This window comes from Aplysia californica, unplaced genomic scaffold (assembly GCF_000002075.1).
Source record: "Aplysia californica isolate F4 #8 unplaced genomic scaffold, AplCal3.0 scaffold01042, whole genome shotgun sequence".
NCBI lineage: Eukaryota > Metazoa > Mollusca > Gastropoda > Aplysiida > Aplysiidae > Aplysia > Aplysia californica.
The window spans coordinates 157,911-172,329 of record NW_004798312.1 but is presented as its reverse complement, the minus strand read 5'-3'; the positions used below and the strand labels follow the sequence as shown (position 1 = coordinate 172,329).

At 39.6% G+C, this 14,419-nt stretch overlaps 1 protein-coding gene across 1 annotated transcript in view; it reads left to right on the top strand.

Annotated features, from left to right (window-relative positions):
* Nucleotides 1-197: 197 nt before the first annotated feature.
* The window catches only part of LOC101854214 (serine/threonine-protein kinase Nek1), a gene marked incomplete in the record, with an annotated part of 66,379 nt that continues 52,157 nt past the window's right edge, over nt 198-14,419 (top strand). Inside the window, 12 exon segments of the mRNA XM_035973169.1 lie at nt 198-255; nt 2,030-2,212; nt 3,193-3,228; nt 4,135-4,195; nt 5,071-5,112; nt 6,375-6,430; nt 7,084-7,167; nt 8,305-8,372; nt 9,821-9,907; nt 10,900-10,954; nt 12,628-12,671; nt 13,862-13,942. Coding sequence (XP_035829062.1) covers nt 2,096-2,212; nt 3,193-3,228; nt 4,135-4,195; nt 5,071-5,112; nt 6,375-6,430; nt 7,084-7,167; nt 8,305-8,372; nt 9,821-9,907; nt 10,900-10,954; nt 12,628-12,671; nt 13,862-13,942 — 731 coding nt within the window.

The following is a 14,419-nucleotide window of genomic DNA, read 5'->3' as shown; positions in this document are numbered from 1 at the left end:
TCATACACACACACACACACACATACACACACACACACACACACACACACACACACACACACACACACACGAACACTAAAACATTCATACACATAAACGACATACGCCTTCCTAACCATGTCAAGAGTCAAGACTACCTCAGTCAGAGCTGTATTATTTAATTTAATACCTGGACTGGAGTTAGAATCCAATCCAGGTTAATTTTACCTCCGCTGATCTCTTTTCAAGATGGCGGCCACATACCCAAACAATCAGGTTTCTATGCGTAAACATTGAGGCGAAACTTCAATTCATTGTTAAATGAATCGGCGAAATTAATGGGATTTAGACGTTTGTTGTGAATTCAGCAATTTTGGTTTTCTTTATACTGAGAGAAAAGTTATGTTTTTGCTTTGTTTCTCCTCCTATTTTCAAGTGATAACGATTTTAGTAGTGTATCAATTGAATTGGCATGGTTATAATTATAATTTTATCGACTGGTAAGAAAAGTACTAACATAAAGAACAACCAAAAATAACGCTTAGTGATGCCTGATGCCTTTTTGTCCCCCTGAATTCATTGATATTAAAATTTAACGTGTTGCAAGACATCAGTATTGATCTACAGAATATGTTGTAGAGATATTTTAACTTTTTAAATTAGATTTCTTCTTTCTTTCTTTCTTTCTTTTTTGGTAACAATTTCTTGTAATGAGTCATGATATATTTTCATTTCCCTATACTATACTATACAAAGGATATGAAGAGCTAGATCTAGCTGTTCGAAGATATTCCATGTAAATGTTTTAAAACATATGAAAAACTAGTTGTTCAAAGATCTTAGAGTTATCCTAAATCAAAATATGTCTTAAATTTTTATTTTTGTATCTAATCTAGATATTAGATCTGATCTAGATATCTAGATCTAGATATAGTAGATCTAGAAATCTAGATTTTCTACTTTAATTTGTTCTAACTGTTGATAGGAAGCTTACTTTTGCTTGATGATGTGACTTCCTGAATTTATTCATGTTTCTAATTTGAGACTTGAGGCAATCCATAAGAGTAAGAGCATAGATTGAACAAAAACCATGTTGCCCTATGTCGCAAGAAATTAACTTTAAATTTGTAAGTGTAGAGAGAGGAATTTATAAGAAGGGACCCAAAACGTTGCTTATATATTATATTCTGAAAAAAAAAATTGGGGGGTGAGTGTTTTACAGCGCTCGCAACGGCATTTATAAGGTCATATGAGCGTGCGGGACAGACACACATCAAACTTTTTCATTGGTAGGAAATTTTGAATTTTGCCCGGGTGGCGGCCGAAGCCTACTTTTCAATTTTAGACCACCAAGGGATCTTAAACGTGCGCCACTTGCACCCAGGCCCTCCGAGATTTTTCGCCCTTGTCCGAGAAGGCTAGTGTAGATCTTTCCTACCAGAAGATCAGAGGTGTGGCTGAAAGACAGCAGTAAGAAGAAGCCAATGAGTAGCAGTAGAAAGGCTGCAGAAAGAGTCAGGGGCCAAGAGGAGGGGGCAAAGGAGGTGAGGGGGTGGGGGCAGAAAGAGGAGACGAAAGCAGACGACTGAACATGCTAGAGAGTAGGAAAGGAGGTGAAAGGAGACAATTTTAGAAAAGAAAATTTTTCGATCACTACCTGGATTCAAACCCGGGACTTTCGAATGAGAGGCCAACACCTTAACCTCTAGGCACGAGAGCCCCCAATGTTTCGTATGGACAATGGTGGCCCCTTACTTTGAGTTTTGGGTCAAACGGGGGATGTTGTCTTGACTTTTATAAAAGAAATATAAGGGTTATGTCAGAAATAAATCATTATAAAATATTTGTAACATTATACCATCAGTAACATAATGACTTTTATTTAAAAGGAAAATAGATCAGAAATAATAAGACTTTGGGAACACCCCCCCCCCCCCTCCTTGATTTGAATAGTTTTAACTCGACTCAGTGATAACGCAGTCTCACCTCAATTCTTGCAGAGCACATCACATTCTATTTATTATCATGCATTCTTTCTTATCTTTTCCAGCATGTTATCATCCTGAGATGAGATGACGTTTGAAGCGTGAGACAGAATCTTCCGTCAGACAGCACAATGAACAAGTACAACAGAGTCCGGCAGATTGGGGAGGGTGCGTTTGGGAAAGCCGTTCTGGTCAAACGGAAGGACACATCGAAACAATGTGTCATCAAAGAGATCAATATAACCAAGGTATAGTTAACTGTTTGTTGTCTTGTTTCTCTATATGTGGGTCCCTCTTTTCTTTCCTTTGCGGGTAATTTAGCGATTTTCAGTATGAATGTGATTTACTATGTTTAAGATGTGCATAGAGTGCAAAAGTGCTTTAATCTTGAGGACCTTTTTTCTTTTAACTTTTACGTTTGTAAAGTGTTATTGACAGACTTAGAAAGGACATTTATAAGCCTACCTTTTGAAATAAGAATGTGAGGTCAATTGAATTTAATCGCCTACAGCAAAAAAAAACTAATACATAAGGTTAACACTTTGACTTTGAAATTAGCAAACGAATATTGGTTTTAAGCACATGTAATCTTAGAATTTTAAAATGAATTTAACACCCATGGGAGCCACCAATTGGTTATCTCAAAGACAGAACACCTGACCGAGTGGTCATACAGAGAAGACAAGGGAAAAAAAGAAGGTTGTTGTTGTTGTTGTTATTGATCCAGCAACAACTGGACTCTCGCCCTTCTGTCCAATGCCATGTAGTGATAAGTGCAGGTTTGCTGCAGTTGCTGTAATGTTCCGTAGAGTATGTTGTCAATGTTAGGTCTCGGAGGGAGAAGGGTAGCTCTGATGTCATTTAGGGCTGTATAGTGGAAAAGGTGATGATCAACAGTCTCATATGCATAGTCACACAAAGGACACATTGGGGGAAGTTCTGAAAAACAAAAAAGAAGAGAAGGTACATGAGTCGAATGGTATATTTCTCACTTATTTTTTGGAGGGTTGGTCTTATTATTCGCCATGGAGGTGTGGGTCTTTTGCATTTCACTATAATGTTACTATGGATAGAGTTCAGGTCCTGGGACATATGTACGTGAAGAGTGGAGATTTGATCTTAGTATGTTATTTTGTCATTATTATGTAAATGTAAGGACATTTCCCACAGACTAAAATGTTTGCTATTTCGTAATACATTTCTTTTTTCTTTTCCGCACCTGAAACAGATGAGTCCAAAAGAGCGGGATGAAGCGAGGAAGGAAGTAAGTACAAAACTAGTCTGAAGTGCTAGTGTTATATCACTCTTCTATGAACACATCTTGATACTAAATCACAGCCTCTGTGCTTTCTTGTCGTATCTCCATTTTTTTAAACATTGAAAATGTGACTTCTTCTTAAGCTCACTCTTTGTAATGAACTGTTTTCAGTGTTTAAAAAAAAATGGAGAAACGACAAGAAAGGGCTTAGGTTGCGAAATATTGTATTACCTGCAGATTTCCGTTGGATTTTGTCAAATAGCAGGTGCTCACAGGGTCATTTGACTTCAATAGGATGCCGTGTTTGAGTCTGCCTCAGTTGCCATGGACTTTGGGGTTGGGTCCAGTCCGCTCAGATATATGTTGTAACTTGGATTTCTTTTTAGTTTATTCTCACCCCTGACTCTGGGGCTGGTAGAATCGAAAGTAAGAGAGACTTGAAGCTTAGAGTACTGTGTAATCGTATCAACAGTAACGAGGAAATTTGTCAGAAGGTTACAGATAACTTTCTGAGGAAGAGAAGCTTTTAATTGGTTGATAAAGTAAGAGAGACTTGAAGCATAGAGTATTGTGTACTTGTGTCAACAGTAGCAAAGAAATTTGGCTGGTTTTGGATGTCATGAGTGTACATCAATAGCTTGAACTTAATTGGCCAACTGTGTTAAAATGCCTCAAGGCCGTGACGTGACCTTCTTGATGATAAAGGATAACTTTCGTTACTACTCATTCTCACAGAGGCCTTGTATTTGTTTGTTAGCACGTTTCATAATTATTCGTCAAGCTATAAGAATAGCCAAGAACGTAATAACGGACCCTGGAAAGGTTTTTGTCTTGTCCTACTAACAGTATTTATTTTTCCTTTACATGCCACTGTACTACCCAATTTCCTGGATCTTTTTTTTCCTCTCACAGGTGGCTGTGTTGGCCCAGCTCAAGCACCCAAATATCGTGTGTTATATCGAGTCTTTTGAAGGTACAGTTGTTTAGAGCTGCATGCGGCCCCCCCCCCCCCCAGGGCAGTGTTACTTACTGAAGTTGTCTTTAGGCCATTCCCACAAGGGGGAATATTAACATGTTCTTATGCACTCAGTAGAAATGCAAATGGGCTGATTTATCAATGTCATGCTCATACTGTGCCGGAACAACATAGGGGAAGCGCTGCTTTTTCTTTCCTCATCCTTACTATCGTCATTTTTTCCTGTACTTCTTTTGTATGTTTGTCTCTCTCTTGTGAATTTCTATTTCCGGGCTGCTTTGATAGTCGAAGCAGATATTGTGCTGTTGAGGCTAGAGAGGTGAGCAGAGTAAGTCTGATTCCCTGTAAGGACTTCTCTGTTGACATCCACCCCTTAGTGCTCATGTGACCTTATGCAGTTGCGAGCGCCGTAAAACCTTACTAAAACTAACAGCTGCATGATTTAACAAACCTAAGAAATGAGAAATCTTTCAACATTATGCGAAACGTTTAAAAAATCACTGATTGTGGAAAAGAAAGTTGATTTTGTTATTATCGTTTTGATTGGAAATTCTTGTGCATTGTTTTTATTCTGCTGTTAGAAATATGGGAATGGCACCACCTTCCTTGTCCATAAAATAAGCTTGTTGAGTGAATCAAATGATGATATCTCCATGATGTTTACAAAAGACTGAGAGAGAGAGAGAGAGAGGGAGAGAGAGAGGGAGAGAGACAGACAGAGAGAGAGAGAGAGAGAGAATGAGAGAGAGTTAGAGAGAGTTAGAGAGAAAGAGAGAGAGAGAGAAGTTCTTCACGTGACTTTTGTGCATAGAGTATATTTTGTACTTGTTCATTCTCTGTTGTGACTCCAATGTTTTGTCTTCTCTCCACAGAAAAAGGAAGTTTATACATTGTGATGAATTTTTGCTCAGCAGGTAAGGTTCATAGGTTTATGGTCTATTTAAATCCTCTGAAATAGATGCATTAAATTCATGGGACACATTTGTTCCTGTTTTTTTGTGGGGGGGTTTTTTGGGGGGAGGGTTGGGTGGTGCATGTTGCAAAGTTTCATATATAGAACATAATACTGCGAAGGATCTGTTTTTGTGAAACTTGTCCTATCACTACTGTCGTAGCAAACTACAATTGTCAGTCATTGATACTTCTCCAGTTGAGCAGCATCTTTGAGCAGACACGCCCATCTGGGCTGCCCCCAATCACAATCTGTGGGCATTTGCATTAACGGAATTATGAAGTAACATAGCTCCGGGATATAGTATGCTTGACTTAAACTGAAAAGAAACGCACATTTTGTTGATATACTGTTTGGTATACTGTATACTGTTTTGTATTATACTGTTTGGTATACTGTATACTCTTTTGTATTATACTGTTTGGTATACTGTATACTGTTCTGTATTATACTGTTTAGTATACTCTATACTGTTTGGTATACTGTATACTGTTTGGTATTATACTGTTTGGTATACTGTATACTGTTTTGTATTATACTGTTTGGTATACTGTATACTGTTTGGTATTATACTGTTTGGTATACTGTATACTGTTTTGTATTATACTGTTTGGTATATTGTATACTCTTTTGTATTATACTGTTTGGTATACTGTATACTGTTCTGTATTATACTGTTTGGTATACTCTATACTGTTTGGTATACTGTATACTGTTTGGTATTATACTGTTTGGTATACTGTATACTGTTTTGTATTATACTGTTTGGTATACTGTATACTGTTTGGTATTATACTGTTTGGTATACTGTATACTGTTTTGTGTTATACTGTTTGGTATACTGTTTACTGTTTGGTATTATACTGTTTGGTATACTGTATACTGTTTTGTATTATACTGTTTGGTATACTGTATACTGTTTGGTATTATACTGTTTGGTATACTGTATACTGTTTGGTATTATACTGTTTGGTATACTGTATACTGTTTTGTATTATACTGTTTGGTATACTGTATACTGTTTTGTGTTATACTGTTTGGTATACTGTATACTGTTTTGTGTTATACTGTTTGGTATACTGTATACTGTTTTGTGTTATACTGTTTGGTATACTGTATACTGTTTTGTATTATACTGTTTGGTATATTCTATACTGTTTGGTATAATGCTTTGCATCCTGCCTGTGTTGTTTATTATTTGTATCTTCCTCTCTCCCCCTGCAGGAGACCTTTATGGCAAGATCAACGACCAGAGGGGACGCTTGTTCTCAGAAGATCAGGTTTGGTTTTGTCTTATGTTCCTTCTGTTATTGTATGTCAGTTTGTCAGCTGTCAATACATTTTGTTAATACCTCAATTCTGGGCTCCTGACTCTTTCTGCAGCCTTTCTACTGCTACTCCTTGGCTCCTTCTTACCGCTGTCTTTCAGTCTCACCCCCTGATCTTCTGGTAGGAAAGATCTACACCTAGCTTTCCTGAGCAAGGGCGAAAAATCTCGGAGATCCCGTGTTCATGTTGTGTACATTAAAGATCCCTTGGTGGTCGGAAATCGATATGAGTAGGCCTCCCGGGCATAATTTAAAATTTGAAAATCTTACGTGTGTCCCGCGCACTCATATGAACTTATGCAGTTGCGAGGATTGTAAAACACTTAACATAAAAACTATTAAAAATATAAAAAAGAAGTGTGCTCCCTGTGAACCAGTGAAGTAAGTTAACTTTTAGGGCAGTTGTGAGTCCTGCCAGTCTAGGGTCCACCTGTGGTGAGATATCAGATGATGAAGTGCAGTGAGCACCAAAGAAAAAAAAAGGCTCTTTGCTTTCGATTGTTTCTCCATCTCAATTGTTTTATGTACTCAGTCATAGAAAAGGTGAGTATTTTCTGTATTTGCATTTACTCATTCTGAGGTGTGAAAATATTGACTGTCCTCAGATCCTGGACTGGTTCGTCCAGTTGTGCCTTGCGGTGAAACACATCCATGACCGGAAGATTCTGCACAGGGACATCAAGTCTCAGGTGATTCTTGTTCTGACATTTTGTATTGGGTGTTGATTCCTACCTTATTCCGTGGGTGCTTTGTTAACCCTATCCGTACGTTGTGTTTTACCTTCATATCCATACGACGTGGGGAACTCTGTGCCACCACTTCCCAAAGAGGAAATTCATTCGTTAATGCGATCCGTACGCTTTGCATAGCAGTCTGTCAAAATGATTTTTTGAGAAATACTGAAAATTTCAAAGATATCTTCATACTAGAAGTATTCTAAAATGTGAAGAATACAACCCCAGGGATACAAAATGACTCCAGGGCGTACGAATAGAGTTAAGGTGTTCACTTGGGCTGTCACGAAAAAGAAAATGTTTTAGCAATTTGAAAAGGCTTTGTGGTCAGAGCAACAATCAGACAAAGAAATTTTTTAAATATTTTCAGCATTTACAACTTCAAAGTCCTCCCTGTTACAGCCTCTGAATTTGTCATTTAGAGTTTCCTATATTTTTGTAGTGTATGCACTTGCAGTGTTGTGGGTTTTACTTCCGCGATCTGTCTGGCAAATGCAGGATAAACTGATGGGAAGACAGAAAGTGTGCTTCCCTGTTCTCTATTTTTGTAGAGAAAGACAAACATTTCGCGACCGTGGTTTTTTTAAACATTGAAAACGTGACTTCTTCTTTAGCCCACTCTTTGTTATGAACTGTTTTCACTGTTATTAAATTTATCCGTATGCCTGGGGACATTTTGTACACCAGGGGTTGTATTCTTCACATTTTAAAATACTTCTAGTGCCAAGATCTCTTTGAAACTTTCAGTATTTCTCAAAATATCATTTTGACAGACTACTAGGCAAAGCCTACGGATCGGGTTAACGAGAAAATTTCCTCTTTAGAAAGTGGTGGGACAGAGTTCCCCACGCTGTATGGATACGATAGTGAAACAAGACATTCGGATAGGCTTAAAAATGGAGATACGAAGAGAAAGCACTGAGCTCACGACTTGTAGATCACACATGGTTCACCGTTGTGAAAGTAAGCCAATTTCTGTTTGAGCCTTGAATTCATGATTGACTGGTTGCATGCAAAGAGTGACTGTACAGAGAACATATTTTCTTTGACTGCTTATGTGAAATTTTCTTTGTGAAATTGTCCCAATTTCAGAACATCTTCCTCACACAAAACGGTACTGTGCAACTGGGAGATTTCGGAATAGCCAAAGTTCTGAACAAGTGAGTGGTAGAGGTTTCCTCATTAATATCTTTTTTCCTTTCCCCTTTTCTATCAATATCCTTTTCCCTTTCTCATCAATATCCTTTTCCCTTTTTTATCAATATCCTTTTCCCCTTTGACTTTACGCCTGATGTTGTCACATGCTGTTTTCTCTTTCTCCTGTTGAATGAAAAATTCAAAGAGATAAAGTCTAATTACACAATCGTTGTTTAATGTATAATCACAATGTTCCCAGTAATGAACTGGAGTTTACATAGCCCTCCCCCCCCCTCCCCTGGGCAGTGTTACTGACTGAAGTGTCTTTAGGCCATTCCCAAAGGGGGGATATTAACATGTTCGTATGTACAGTAGAATTGTAATCAGACTTTTTCTTTCCTCATCCTTACTATGGTCATTTTTCCTATACTTCTTTTGTATGTTTGTCACTCTCTTGTGAACTGCTTTTTTCGGGTGCCTTGATAGTCAAAGCAGACTTTGTGCTGTTGAGGCTAGAGAGGCGAGCAGAGTAAGCCTGATTCCCCGTTTGGAGTTTTCTGTTGGCATCCACCCCTTTGTGCTCATATGACCTTTTGCTGTTGCGAGCGCCGTAAAACCTTACTAAAACTAAACTAAGGAGTTGACATGGTTGATATTTTGTCAGCATGTTAGTATTTTAGCGCCTATAAATGGCTGCTAGCACTGTATGCTTTCCAGGATGTTGAGGTTGTTTCAGAATGCTCTCTGGTCTGCTGGGGTAATAGTATAGATTGTGAAGCGCATAGAGTTTGCTGTTGAGCGGGGATTTGCGCTATGCAAATGCTATCTATCTATCTATCTATCTATCTATCTATCTATCTATCTATCTATCTATCTATCTATCTATCTATCTATCTATCTATCTATCCATCCTTCCATCCATCCATCCATCCTTCCATCCATCCGTCCATACAGATCCTTCCTTCCATCCATCCATCCATCCATCCATCCATCCATCCATCCATCCATCCATCCATCCATCCATCCATCCATCCATCCATCCATCCATATCTATCTGTCTGTCTGTCTGTCTGTCTGTCTGTCTGTCTGTCTGTCTGTCTGTCTGTCTGTCTGTCTGTCTGTCTGTCTGTCTGTCTGTCTGTCTCTCTGTCTGTCTGTCTGTCTGTCTGTCTATCTACCTATATATCCATCCATCTGTGACTCCCCAGCACTATGCAGCTGGCCCACACTTGTATAGGAACTACCTCTCTCCAGCCTACCTACCTACCTACCTACCTATGTACCTACCTATCTATCTATCTATCTATCTATGTATCTATCTATCCCCAGCACTATGCAGCTGGCCCACACCTGTATAGGAACGCCGTACTACCTCTATCTATCTATCTATCCCCAGCACTATGCAGCTGGTCCACACCTGTATAGGAACGCCGTACTACCTCTATCTATCTATCTATCTATCTATCCCCAGCACTATGCAGCTGGCCCACACCTGTATAGGAACGCCGTACTACCTGTCTCCAGAGATTGTGGAGAACATGCCGTACAACAACAAAAGGTGAAACTTTTTTTGTGTGTTTTGGGAATACGCAATGTAGGTTTTGGACGATTTACATAGATTATGAACCTCATACGGTTTAGATTTTCTTAGATTATGAACCTCATACGGTTTAGATTTACATAGAGTGTGAACCTCATACAGTTTAGATTTACATAGAGTGTGAACCTCATACGGTTAGTGCGCTCGTCTCTGAAGCGGAAAGTCCGGGTTCGATTTGGGCCTCTGTTCGGACACTTGATTTTTTTCGCCCCCCCCTCCCCTCCTGCCCACCCAGCAGTAATGGGTACCTGACTTTGAGTTTGGGAAGTAAAGGCGGTGCAGATCCATAGTCTCCTGAGACTGAAGGATGCCATACGTTATCTTTGTCTTGTTGACACGGTAAATATTACAGATATTATCTTTATTTTGTTAATATAGCGGATATTTTCTTTTGTCTTATTGACAGGGTTAATATAGCGGATATTTTCTTTTGTCTTATTGACAGGGTTAATATAGCGGATATTTTCTTTTGTCTTATTGACATGGTTAATATAGCGGGTATTATCTTTTGTCTTATTGACAGGGTTAATACAGCAGATACTATCTTGATCTTGTTGACAGGGTAAATAAAGCAAATATTATCTTGATCTCATGTTTGAGAGGCCACTTATTGCTTAAACTGCTTCTGAAAAACAGAGAGTCTTTGAGATTGAGATAGTATTTCCTGGAGACAGATCGAGTAAATGAATATCTATTATGAGCCAAATGATTTTGTGAAGTGTAAAAATATAGAAAATGAATTGCCGGATTTTGAAAATCGGAGTGTTCTTAGAATGAAATGTAACGTGGGCTTTGAAGCTGAAACTTCACTAAGATGAATTATTCCACTCAGAGGTGCCGTCTCGTTTAAAATTCATAACTCACCAATCACTCACAGCTGAATAGATTTTCTAACCTTCTTCCAAATTTGTTCTTATTCTTCGAATGACCCGAGTGTTTTATTTCCCCAGTGATATCTGGTCAATGGGATGTGTCCTTTATGAGCTCACGACACTGAAACATGCGGTAAGTGAGTGAAGGGAGACGTTCGGTAAGTTAGGGGAAGTGGCAGTAAGTGTACTCAGACCTGCCACTCATCCCGATTTAATCGGGATATCCCGATTTTTTGCCCCAAATCTCAAGCATCCCGATTTCGATCGCCAGTATCCTGATTTCTTCTTGTTGTGTCAGTTGCGTCCGATTCTTAGAAAATATATAAAAAGTTGTGCAATCTCTTTTGCTTGGAAGCACCGATTAGAGTTTTCATCGGCAGGAACTTGGAACGCTACTTTCTGAAACATCTATGCCGAATCTAGTAGATGACTCACGCACGTTATTTCAACTAAAACCGACGTAGATCTAGTATCGATTTTGAATTCCGACATGGATACGCTCAAGATGTACTTTCGCTTTTATAACCCAGAATTCTCCAACTGTGTCCTGATTACTGTAACAATTATGTCATGGGCCTAAGAATAATCTATTTATTGTTCTGCCGTTGGTTTAAAAGCAAGCTTCGTCTTGAGTTCTGGTTAGTCGGGCCCATCATCAAGACCCGTCAGTGGAACTTTCAAACGCTCATTCGCAACACGTGACATGACCTGGTACGTGTGAGTAGCGCGTGTTTCGGGGACCGTCGGCTGTCGGGGTCAGCAAAGTTCATTCACACCGGTCGCATTGGTCGGGGTGTTTTTCAAGACTTAACCAGGACGACCGGGGGGAGCGGGTAGGGGTATTGTTTTGACACTTGGGCTTAAAGTGTGTGCCGTGATACAAGTAGAACCTACTAATTGAGGATAGAGGAATAAGAAAAAAGAAAGAAATGAACAACCTTGGCGCGACCTTTTTTTTCGGGGGGGGGGGGGGGGGGTGCCTTAAGTGTATTTGCAATGGAAGTCAAACGTTGTTACTGTATGAAAACGCGGGCTTTTTCCGTGGATGATTACAGTTGTGTGTCAGCTATTTTCAAGACTACGAGAGTTTCAGCTGCGCTCCCCCAATCTATCCCACTCCGACTCGAGTAATGCTGTCTTTCAGTTTTCCCTCTATTTAGTGGCCCAAACGTGAACTTTTTCCTGCAAAAGTTTTCAAGTTTTCACTTGTATACTTGCCTCATAAAAGGGAACCAGGACCCCTCCCCCCCCCTTCCCCAGTACCCCTTATGACTGATTTGCCGTTGATACCGATTTTTTTCACCAGATCCTGATTTTTTTACTCTAACATCCTGATTTTTAGATTTCATAGAGTGGCAGGTCTGATGTACTCTAAGGTGTCGAATGAAAGGGGGGCTGGAGGGGGGGGGGTAGGAATAAAAAGGGGGGTAGGAATAAAAAGGGAGGGGGGGGGGTGAACAAGTGGTCCAAAGTTAGTAAAAAGGGGGCGGGGGTCGCACATTCAACCTCATACCCCTGTACTAGTAGGAACAAATCTGTTATTTCTCCTTCAGTGAATAAAAGAACAAGAGACCATGAAATTTTAGTGATTTTAGTAAGATACTGTGACTTTTTCCCTTTTAGGAACAATCCAGTTTCATTAAAAAAATATAATCCCCCTCCCCAATGCACAAAAGTTTGTATCTAGATTCTAGATATAATGTTTCACATGATCGTCGGTCAGGGCAAGCACACACACACACACACACACACAATTGTCATACACCTACACATATTTGAGAAGTGTTTCTCTCTCATGTTTTTCAGTTTGAAGCTGGCAACATGAAGAACCTGGTGCTGAAAATTATCAGGTCAGTACAGAAAGTCGCTAAATGTGTATATTTTTAAAAATATGTCTCTCCCTCTGGCAATCAATGTGTTGTGTACCCCATTCTTGAGGATGCAGTGGCAGAGCGGTTAGTGCGCTCGTCTCCGAAGCAGAAAGTCAGGGTTCGAGCCTCAGTTTGGACACAGATTTTTTTTGCCCCCTCCTGCCCACCCAGCAGTAATGGGTACCTGACTTTGAGTTTGGAAAGTGAAGGCAGCGTGGAAAGGAACTGGCCACCCTACCACAATATGCCGAAGACCCAGGAAGTTGTCTCACTGACAAGGCAATCCCCAAAGTCCGGATCGGATGCGGGGACAACTTTACTTTGTACCCCATTTTTATTGAAGTGATGTAGGTTCCATGTCGTTTTTATGTTGTTCTCAACACTTTTGGGTCATGGTTTGTCGTGAAGTATGTTTGCTTTTTGTTTTTATTTGGATGCATTAGTGAACAGACACCCCCCCCCCCCCCCCCCATCAGGGCAGTGCTACTGACTGGAGTATCTTTAGGCCATTCCCAGAGGGGGGGATATTAACATGTTTTTATGCACAGTAGAATTGTAAATGGACTGATTTATCAATGTCATGCTCATACTGTGCTGGAACAACATGGGGGAACTGCTGCTTTTTCTTTCCTCATCCTTACTATCATCATTTTCCTCTATTTCTTTCGTATGTTTGTTACACTCTTCTGATCCGCTATTTGCGGGTGCCTTGATAGTCCAAGCAGACTTTGTGCTGTTGAGGCTAGAGAGGTGAGCAGAGTAAGCTTGATTCCCCGTTTGGACTTCTCTGTTGACATCCATCCCTTGGTGCTCATATGACCTTTTTCTGTTGCGAGCACCGTAAAATCTTACTAAAACAAAAAACATCTTTTTCAAGAATTGCTGTGGGTGGTTGGCAGGTGCTCTGGTGTGGCTTGCTCCTTCTTTCCTATCAAAGAACTATCGTCTTTATCTTCCCTCCTTCTTTTTTGTGTTTATTACTCTCTTGTAACTCCTCTAATCTTCAGCACTTATATGACCTTATTGTGTTTCAAGTGCTGTAAACCTCTTACTAAAACTTCGAAATATTTTGTTGGGTGTTTTCTGTGCTTCATCACACCCTTTTTTCAAGAATTACTCACTGCCCACTCTTATCTTACTCTTTTTTTGCTTTGTCTGTGTTCCCTCAGAGGAAGCTACCCTCCAATTTCCCCACAGTTCAGCTATGACCTGCGGGGACTGGTTGCTCAACTCTTTAAAAGACATCCCAGGTTTGACTTTTTCAGAGAATTTTTTAACGTTTGTGAGGCATGCTAACAAAATGAATTACTTCTCGCAATCCACAAATGGAAGTTTTGGCAAAAAATCAACATTGCTGTCAAATTTGTAGATTTTCTATTGATGCTAAATTCTTTAAATATAACCTGTCTTTTATTATTTTATACTTTTAAATTGTAAAAATTTCACCTATAATCATGATGTATCTATTCCCGTTGGACTCAAATCCGAGAAGTAACTTATTTTGTCACTATGCTTCACATTTTGTCTCAGTTGACAATGACATTGACAATCTTTATTCATTTCGCAAGGAGAAATTTGTCCTGGTCATTTACAATGGCAGTAGGTGTTACTAAACTTAGGTTCACTCATGCATACGCACAACAAGACAGGACATTAGTAAATACATGTCTCAGGTGCTGAAACAACCCGCTCCGTAATACTCTCTCTCTCTCTCTCTCTCTCTCTCT